At 43.8% G+C, this 11,264-nt stretch overlaps 1 protein-coding gene across 1 annotated transcript; it reads left to right on the forward strand.

Moving 5' to 3' along the window:
• Positions 1 to 1,461: 1,461 nt before the first annotated feature.
• LOC122800269 (probable GPI-anchored adhesin-like protein PGA18) lies at positions 1,462 to 10,559 on the forward strand. Its single transcript, XM_044069758.1, has 4 exons — positions 1,462 to 1,525; positions 6,296 to 7,324; positions 8,941 to 9,717; positions 9,871 to 10,559. Exons 1-4 carry the CDS (start codon positions 1,462 to 1,464, stop codon positions 10,557 to 10,559), a joined length of 2,559 nt encoding a protein of 852 aa, XP_043925693.1.
• Positions 10,560 to 11,264: the final 705 nt, after the last annotated feature.

The following is an 11,264-nucleotide window of genomic DNA, read 5'->3' on the forward strand; positions in this document are numbered from 1 at the left end:
CATTCAAGTCACCCACTACTGAAGAGAGACTAATATTCACATCACCCAGTACTGATGGGAGACTAACAGTCACATTACCCAGTACTGATGGGAGACTAACAGGAACATCACCCCATACTGATGGGAGACTAACAGTCACATCACCCGGTACTGATTGGAGACTAACGCTCACATTGCCCTGTACTGATGGGAGACTAACAGTCACATCATTCATTACTGATGGGAGAATAACAGTTACATCACCTAGTACTGATGGGAGACTAGAAGAGACATCACTCTCTACTAATGGGAGACTGACAGTTACATCATCTAGTAGTGATGTGTTACTAACAGTCACATCACCTGGTACTGATAGGAGACTAACAGTAACATCACTCATTACTGATAGGAGACTAACAGTAACATCACCCAGTACAGATTGGAGACTAACAGTCACTTCACTTGGTGCTGTTGTGAGACTAACAGTCATATCAAACAGTACTGATGGGAGACTATCAGTCACAACACTTGGTAGTGATGCGAGAATAACAGTCATACCACCCGGTCCTGATTAGAGACTAATTGTCTTACCACCTGGAACTGATGGGAGATTAATAGTCAAATCAACTGGTATGGATGGGAGACTAACAGTCACATCATGTGGGACTAATGGGAGACTAAGACTCAGATCACACCACCCTGTACTGATGGGAGATTAACAGTTACATCACTTAGTATTGATGGAAGACTAACAGTCACATCACATGGTACTGATGGGAGACTAACAGTCAAATGAACCAGTACTGATGGGAGACTAAAATTCACATCACCCAGTACAGATAGGAGACTAATAGTTATATTACCTGGTACAGATGGGAGACTAACAGTCACATCAGCCAGTACAGATGTGAGACTAACAGTCACATCACCCACTACTAATGGGTGAAACAACAGTCACATCACACAGTACTGATGGGAGACTAACAGTTGCATCATATAGTACTGATGGGAGACTAACAGTCACATCACCCAGTACAGATGGGAGACTAACAGTCACATCATGTGGTACTAATGAGAGACTAAGACTCACATCACCTAGTATGGATGGGAGACTAACAGTCACACCACCCTGTACTGATGGGCGATTAACAGCCACATCACCTAGTACTGATGGAAGACTAACAGTCACATCACATGTTACTGATGGGAGACTAACAGTCACATGAACCAGTACTGAAGGAAGACTAACAGTCACATTCCCCGATACAGATTGGAGACTAACAGTCACATTAACCAGTACTGATGGGAGATTAACAGTCACAATACATGATACTGATGGGAGACTAGCAGTCACATCACCTTGTACTGATGGGAGACTCCTTGTACTGATGTGAGACTAACAGTCAATCACCTAGTACTGTTGGGAGACAAGCAGTTATGTCACACACTACTGATGGGAGACTGACAGTCATATCACCCAGTATGGATGGGAAACGAGCAGTCACATTGCCCAGTACTGATGGAAGACTAACAGTCACATCACCTGGTACAGACGGGAGACTAACAGTGACATCATGAGGTACTGATGGGAGACTAACTATCACATTACCCAGTACTGATGGGAGCCTAACTGTCACATTATCCAGTACTGATGGGAGAATAACAGGCACATCACCCGGTACTGATTGGAGACTAACACTCACATCATCTGGTTCTGATGGGAGACTAACAGTCACATCATTCTGTACTGATGGGAGAATAACAGTTACATCACCAAACATCACCCTTTACTGATGGGAGACTAACAGTTACATCATCTAGTACTGATAGGAGACTAACATTCACATCACCCAGTACAGATTGGAGACTAACAGTCACATCCATCAGTGCTGTTGGGAGACTAACAGTCATATCAAATATTACTGATGGGAGACTAACATTCACATCACCCAGTACTGATGGGTGACTAACAGTCACATCATTTAGTACTGATTGGAGAATAACAGTTACATCACCCTGTACTGATTGGAGACTAACAGTCACATCACACAGTACTGATGGGATACTAACAGTCACATCACATAGTACTGATGGGAGACTAAGATTCACATCATACAGTACAGATGGGAGACTAACAGTCACATCATCTGGTACTGATAGGAGATTAGCAGTCATACCACCTAGAACTGATGGGAGACTAATAGTCAAATCAGCTGGTACTGATGGGAGACTAACAGTCACATCATGTGGTTCTAATGGGAGACTAAGACTCACATCACCTAGTATGGATGGGAGACTAACAGTCACACCACCCTGTACTGATGGGAGACTAACAGTCACATCGCCTATTACTGATAGAAGACTAACAGTCACATCACATGGTATTGATGGGAGACTAATAGTCACATCACTCTGTACTGAAGGGAGACAAACAGTCACATCCCCTGATACTGATTGGAGACTAGCAATCACATCACCAGTACAGATGGGAGACTAACAGTCACATCACCCAGCACTGATGGTAGACTAACAGTCACATCACATGGTACAGATGGGAGACTAATAGTCACATCACCCAGCACTGATGGTAGACTAATAGTCACATCACCCAGTGCAGATGAGAGACTAATAGCAACATTACCCAGTACTGATTGAAGACTAACAGTCACGTCACCCGGTAGAGATGGGAGACTAACAGTCACATTACCCAACAGTGATGGTAGACTAACAGTCACATCATCCAGTGCAGATGAGAGACTAACAGTCACATCACCGAGTACTGATGGGACACTAATAGTCACATCACCTGGTACTGATGGGAGCCAAACAGTCATATCACCCAGTAGTGATGGGAGAGTAACAATCAGATCACATGGTACTGATGGAAGACTAACAGTCACACAACCATCTACTGATGGGAGACTAACAGTCATGTCACTCGGTACTGATAGGAGACTAACAGTCACATCCCCGCTACTGATGGGAGACTAACAGTCACATCACCAGGTACTGATGAGAGACTAATAGTCCCAACACCCAGTATTTAATAGAGATTAACAGTCACATCACCCAGTATTGATGGGAAATGAGCAGTCACATCGCCTGGTACTGATGGGAGATGAACAGTCACATCGCCTGGTACTGATGGGAGACGAACAGTCACATCGCCCGGTACTGATGGGAGACGAACAGTCACATCACCCGGTACTGATGAGAGGCTAAAAGGCACATCAGCCAATACTGATGGGAGAGTAACAGTCAGATCACATGGTACTGATGGAAGACTAACAGTCACATCACCTAGTACTGATGGGATACTAACAATCACACAACCCTCTACTGATGGGAGACTAACAGTCATATCACTTGGTACTGATAGGAAACTAACAGTCACATCCCTGCTACTGATGGGAGACTAACAGTCACATCACCAGGTACTGATGAGAGACTAACAGTCCCAACACCCAGTATTTAATAGAGATTAACAGTCACATCACCCAGTATTGATGGGAAATGAGCAGTCACATCACCCGGTACTGATGGGAGGCTAACAGGCACATCAGCCGGTACTGAAGGGAGGCTAACAGTCACATCAGCTGGTACTGATGGGAGACTAACATTCACATCACCTGCTACAGATGAGAGACTAACAGTCACATCACCCAGTACTGATGGAAGACTAACAGTCACATCACCTGGTACAGATGGCAGACTAACAGTGACATCATGCGGTACTGATGGGAGATTGACAGCCACATCACCCGGTACAGATGGGATATTAGTAGTTACATCACCTGGTCCAGATGGGAGACTAACAATCACATCATGCGGTACTGATAAGAGACTAACAGTCACATCACCCAGTACTGATGGGAGAATAACTAGCACATTACCCAGTACTGATGGGAGACTAACAGTCACATCACCCGGTACTGATTGGAGACTAACACTCACATCACCCAGTTCTGATGGGAGACTAACAGTCACATCATTCTGTACTGATGGGAGAATAACAGTTACATCACCTAGTACTGATGGAAAACTAGCAGAAACATAACCCTGTACTGATGGGACACTAACAGTTACATCACCTGGTATTGATTGGAGACTAGCAATCACATCACCAGTACAGATGGGAGACTAACAGTCACATCACCCAGCATTGATGGTAGACTAACAGTCACATCACATGGTACAGATGGGAGACTAACAGTCACATCAACCAGCACTGTTGGTAGAGTAACAGTCCCATCACCCAGTGCAGATGAGAGACAACAGTCACATCACCCAGTGCAGATGGGAGACTAATAGTCACATCACCAGGTACTGATGGAAGACAGTCATATCATGCAGTACTGAATGGAGACTAACAGTCACATTACCGAGTACTGATTGGAGACTAATAGTCACATCAACAAGTACTGATGAGAGCCTAACAGTCATATCACCCAGTAGTGATGGGAAACTAACAGTCACATCACCCAGTACTGATGGGAGAGTAACAGTCAGATCACATGGTACTGATGGAAGACTAACAGTCACATCACCTGGTACTGATGGGAGACTAACAATCACACAATCCTGTACTGAAGGGAGACTAACAGTCATATCACTCGGTACTGATAGGAGACTAACAGTCACATCCCTGCTACTGATGGGAGACTAACAGTCACATCACAAGGTACTGATGAGTGACTAATAGTCCCAACACCCAGTATTTAATAGAGACTAACAGCCACATCACCCAGTATTGATGGGAAACGAGCAGTCACATCGCCCGGTACTGATGGGAGACGAACAGTCACATCACCCGGTACTGATGGGAGACGAAAGTCACATCACCCGGTACTCATGGGAGGCTAAAAGGCACATCAGCCAGTACTGAATGGAGGCTAACAGTCACATCAGCTGGTACTGATGGGAGACTAACATTCACATCACCCAGTACTGATGGGACACTAACAGTCACATTACCCAGTACAGATGAAAGACTAACAGTCTCATTACCTGGTACAGATGGGAGACTAACAGTGACATCATGCGGTACTGATGGGAGACTGACTGCCACATCACCCGGTACAGATGGGATACTAGTAGTTACATCACCTGGTAGAGTTGGGAGACTAACAGTCACATCATGTGGTACTGATGGGAGACTAACAGTCACATCACCCAGTACTGATGGGGAGCATAACTGGCACATCACCCAGTACTGATGGGAGACTAACAGTCACATCATTCTGTACTGATGGGAGAATAACAGTTACATCACCTAGTACTGATGGAAAACTAGCAGAAACATAACCCTGTACTGATGGGAGACTAACAGTTACATCACCTGGTACTGATTGGAGACTAGCAATCACATCACCAGTACAGATGGGAGACTAACAGTCACATTACCCATCACTGATGGTAGACTAACAATCACATCACATGGTACAGATGGGAGAATAACAGTCACATCAACCAGCACGGATGGTAGAATAACAGTCACATCATTCTGTACTGATGGGAGAATAGCAGTTACATCACCTAGTACTGATGGAAAACTAGCAGAAACATAACCCTGTACTGATGGGAGACTAACAGTTACATCACCTAGTACTGTATTGGAGACTAGCAATCACATCACCAGTACAGATGGGAGATTAACAGTCACATCACCCAGCACTGATGGTAGACTAACAGTCACATCACATGGTACAGATGGGAGACTAACAGTCACATCAACCAGCACTGATAGTAGAATAACAGTCACATCACCCGGTGCAGATGAGAGACAACAGTCACATCACCCAGTGCAGATGGGAGACTAATAGTAACATCACCCAGTACTGATGGAAGGCTAACAGTCAAGTCACCTGGTACTGATGGGAGACTAACAGTCACATGAACCAGTACTGATGGGAGGCTAACAGTCACATCACTCAGTACTGATGGAAGACTAACTGTCACATCACCCGGTACTGATGTGAGACTAACAGTCACATCACTCGGTGCAGATGGGAGACTAATAGTAACATCACCCAGTACTGATGGAAGGCTAACAGTCAAGTCACCTGGTACTGATGGGAGACTAACAGTCACATGAACCAGTACTGATGGGAGGCTAACAGTCACATCACTCAGTACTGATGGAAGACTAACAGTCACATCCCCTGGTACTGATAGGAGACTAACAGTCATATCACCAGGTACTGACAGGACACTAACAGTCACATTGCCCAGTACTGATGGGAGATTAATAGTCACATCCCCAGGTACTGAGAGAGACTAACAGTCTCTATCAAATACTGGGTGATGTGATTAACAGTCACACCACCCAGTTTTGATGGGAAACTAGCAGTCATATCACCTGGTACTGTTGGGGGACTAACAATCACATCACCTGGTATTGATGGGAGGCTAACAGGCACATCAGCTGGTATTGAAGGGAGGCTAACAGTCACATCAGTTGGTGCTGATGGGAGACTAGCATTCAAGTCACCCACTACTGAAGAGAGACTAATATTCACATCACCCAGTACTGATGGGAGACTAACAGTCACATTACCCAGTACTGATGGGAGACAAACAGGAACATCACCCCATACTGATGGGAGACTAACAGTCACATCACCCGGTACTGATTGGAGACTAACAGTCACATCATTCATTACTGATGGGAGAATAACAGTTACATCACCTAGTACTGATGGGAGACTAGAAGAGACATCACTCTCTACTAATGGGAGACTAACAGTTACATCATCTAGTAGTGATGTGTTACTAACAGTCACATCACCTGGTACTGATAGGAGACTAACAGTAACATCACTCATTACTGATAAGAGACTAACAGTAACATCACCCAGTACAGATTGGAGACTAACAGTCACTTCACTTGGTGCTGTTGGGAGACTAACAGTCATATCAAACAGTACTGATGGGAGACTAACAGGCACATCACTCGGTATTGATGGGAGACTAATAGTCACATCACCCAGTACTGATTGGAGACTAACAGTCACATCACCCGGTACTGATGGGAGACTAACAGTCACATCATTTGGTACTGATTGGAGAATAACAGTTACATCACCTAGTACTGATGGGTGTCTAACAGTCACAATACCTGGTACTGATAGGAGAGTAAGAGTCCCATCACCCAGTACTGATGAGACACGAACAGTCACATCACCTGGTATAGATGGGAGACTAACAGTCACATCATGTGGTACTGATGGGAGACTAACAGTCACATCACCTGTTACAGATGGCAGACTAACAGTCACATCAGTTATTAATATTTTACAGGACAGTAGCATGCACCCATCACATCTTATTGAAGCATTGCCTATGGGTGAGTTTAAAGGTATTATGAGAATAAATAAAAATTTGGTGGAAGAATAGTTTATGAAGGTGGAATGGAAATTGTTGCAAAGGGGTTATTCTAGTGTTAGCTTGAAAAAAGCCAAGGATAGTGTGTTAAAGGTGGGGACAGCAGCTGTGGTAGGAGACATAATAGTTATGACAGTTTTAAAAGGCATCATCCAGATCAGGAAACTGATAGGCAGGACAAAGTATTGTTTTTTGTTACCAGAATTTCCCCATTTCCTGATATTTTTGAGGAGGTCAGTGACAGATTTGTAGCTGGTGGTATGTGAAATGAGCAACTAAAGCATTTGTTCCCTTCCCATGTTACATTTTCTTATCAGAGGTATTTAAATTTAAGGGAGTTGTTAGGTTTCTAGAAGGTTTCTTTCCAGGGGGCTAATATGGGTTCCTTCCCTTGTGGAAGATGTAAAGTATGTTCTAGGATTAAGAACATTTTAGGTAGAAAAATTAATGGTAAATTATTTCGTTCCATAGGAAGGTTTTCATGTGTTTCTTGTGGGGTGGTTTATATTGTAGGGTGTGGGTATACTCCTTTGAGGTGGTATGTTGGACAGACTAAACGTATGGTAAAAGTTAAAATTCTTGAACATCTGCGACATATTAGAAACAGGAATTTGGATAGCCAGTAGCTGAACACTTTATTAATGCACATGGAGATTTTGATGTTAGTTTCTTCTTTAGTGTGTTGGCTACATCTTTTCTTGCTAGGGGTGGGGATTTTTTTAGCTAGTTTGTTAAAATGGAAAGCAGATTCATTCTAAATTATAATACTTTAAAACCTAAAGGTATGAATCTAGATGTGAATTTAAATGTATAAGTTATAATATTTAAATATGACGTTTTGTAACTTACTGTATATGGAAAATATTTTACCCCTTTTTACTGGTATGTTTGTTTAAGCAGGTTCTTGTAGTAGATTATTGGGTGATGAGATGATTTTTAAATTGGAGCAGTTTGACATAAAACTGGAATAGTTGGTGGCTTATATTATTCCTTGAAGGCAGTTTGCCGAGGTACCAGCAGCACCATTAAAAGTTGGAGTCTGTTTTCAGTGACTGCCTCCTGAGTGTATTTTTTGGATATTTCATGTTGCTGTGTGTTTGGATTTGTTCTATAACAGTCACATCATCTGGCACTGATGGTAGACTAACAGTCACATCACCTAGTACTGATGGTAGACTAACAGTCAAATCACCTGGTACTGATAGTAGACTAACAGTCACATCACCAGGTACTGCTGGTAGACTAACATTCACATCACATTTTACTGATGGGAGACTAACAGTCACATGAACCAGTACTGATGGAAGACTAACAGTCACATCCCCCGATACAGATTGGAGACTAACAGTCACATTAGCCAGTACTGATGGAAGATTAACAGTCACATTACATGATACTGATGGGAGACTAGCAGTCACATCACCTTGTACTGATGGGAGACTAACAGTCAGTCACCTAGTACTGTTGGGAGACTAGCAGTTACATCACGCACTACTGATGGGAGACTAACAGTCACATCACCCAGTATTGATGGGAAACAAGCAGTCACATTGTCTGGTACTGATGGAAGATGAACAGTCACATCACCCGGTACTGATGGGAGGCTAAGAGGCACATCAGCTGGTACTGAAGGGAGGCTAACAGCCACATCAGCTAGTACTTATGGGAGACTAACATTCACATCACCTGCTACTGATGAGAGACTAACAGTCACATCATCCAGTACTGATGGAAGACTAACAGTCACATCACCTGGTACAGATGGGAAACTAACAGTGACATCATGCGGTACTGATGGGAGTCTGACAGCCACATCACCTGGTACAGACGGGATACTAGTAGTTACATCACCTGCTCCCGATTCTGATGGGAGACTAACAGTCACATCATTCTGTACTGATGGGAGAATAACAGCGACATCACCTAGTGCTGATGGAAAACTAGCAGAAACATCACCCGGTACTGATGGGAGACTAACAGTGACATCACGCGGTACTGATTGGAGACTAACACTCACATCACCCGGTTCTGATGGGAGACTAACAGTCACATCATTCTGTACTGATGGGAGAATAACAGCTACATCATCTAGTGCTGATGGAAAACTAGCAGAAACATCACCCGGTACTGATGGGAGACTAAGAGTTACATCATCTAGTACTGATAGGAGACTAACATTCACATCACCCAGTACAGATTGGAGACTAACAGTCACATCACATGGTACTGATGGTAGACTGACAGACACATCACCCGGTACTGATGGGAGACTAACAGTCATATCACTCGGTACTGATAGGAGACTAACAGTCACATCTCCCGCTACTGATGGGAGACTAACAGTCACATCACAAGGTACTGATGCGAGACTAATAGTCCCAACACCCAGTATTTAATGGGGACTAACAGTCATATCACCCAGTATTGATGGGAAATGAGCAGTCACATCACTCGGTACTGATGGGAGATGAACAGTCACATCACCCTGTACTGATGGGAGGCTAACAGGCACATCAGCCAGTACTGAAGGGAGACTAACAGTCACATCAGCTGGTACTGATGGGAGACTAACATTCACATCACCCAGTACTGATGGAAGACTAACAGTCACATCACCTGGTACAGATTGGAGACAGACAGTGACATCATGCGGTACTGATGGGAGACTGACAACCAGATCACCCAGTACAGATGGGATACTAGTAGTTACATCACCTGATCCAGACTGGAGACTAACAATCACATCATGTGGTACTGATGGGAGACTAACAGTCACATCACCAAGTACTGATGGGAGACTAACCATCACATTACCCGGTACTAATCGGAGAATAACAGGCACATCTCCCGGTAATGATGGGAGACTAACAGTTACATCATCTAGTACTGATAAGAGACTAACATTCACATCACCCAGTACTGATTGGAGACTAACAGTCACATCACACAGTACTGATTGGATACTAACAGTCACATCACATAGTACTGATGGGAGACTAACAGTCATACCACCTAAAACTGATGGGAGACTAATAGTCAAATCAGCTGGTATGGAAAGGAGACTAACAGTCGCATCATGTGGTTCTAATGGGAGTCTAAGACTCACATCACCTAGTATGGATAGGAGACTTACAGTCACACCATCCTGTACTGATGAGAGACTAACAGCACATCACCTAGTACTGATAGAAGACTAACAGTCACATCACCAGTACAGATCGGAGACTAACACTCACATCACCCAGCACTGATGGTAGACTAACAGTCACATTATCCAGCAGTGATGGTATACTAAAAGTCACATCACCCAGTGCAGATGATAGACTAACAGTCACATCACCCAGTGCAGATGGGAGACTAATAGTCACATCACCCAGTACTGATGGAAGAGTAGCAGTCACATTATGCAGTACTGAATGGAGAATAACAGTTACATCACCGAGTACTGATGGGAGACTAATAATCATATCACCCAGTACTGATGGGAACCTAACAGTCATATCACCCAGTAGTTATGGGAGACTAACAGTCACATCACCCAGTACTGATGGGAGAGTAACAGTCAGATCACATGGTACTGACGGGAGACTAACAGTCACATCACCTGGTACTGATGGGAGGCTAACAGTCACACCACCCTCTACTGATGGGAGACTAACAGTCACATCACTTACTACTGATGGAAGTCTAGCAGTCACATCACATGGTACTGATGGGAGACTAACAGTCACATGAACCAGTACTGATCGGAGGCTAACAGTCACATCACTCAGTACTGATGGAAGACTAACTGTCACATCACCCGGTACTGATAGGAGCTTAACAGTCATATCACCCAGTAGTGATTGGAGACTAACAGTCACATCACCCAGTGAGGATGGGAGACTAACAGACACATCACT

This window comes from Protopterus annectens, chromosome 4.part0 (genome assembly GCF_019279795.1).
Source record: "Protopterus annectens isolate FY-2018-M chromosome 4.part0, PAN1.0, whole genome shotgun sequence".
NCBI lineage: Eukaryota > Metazoa > Chordata > Ceratodontiformes > Protopteridae > Protopterus > Protopterus annectens.

What these genes read in the sequence shown, in the direction of transcription:
- LOC122800269 (XM_044069758.1), top strand. Translation starts at nt 1,462, where the DNA reads ATGGATGGGAAACGAGCAGTCACATTGCCCAGTACTGATGGAAGACTA. An exon ending in ACTAACAGTCACATCACCTG is followed by an intron (nt 1,526 to 6,295) that starts GTACAGACGGGA and finishes TGTGATTAACAG; the next exon opens with TCACACCACCCAGTTTTGAT. An exon ending in TATTGAAGCATTGCCTATGG is followed by an intron (nt 7,325 to 8,940) that starts GTGAGTTTAAAG and finishes GAAGATGAACAG; the next exon opens with TCACATCACCCGGTACTGAT.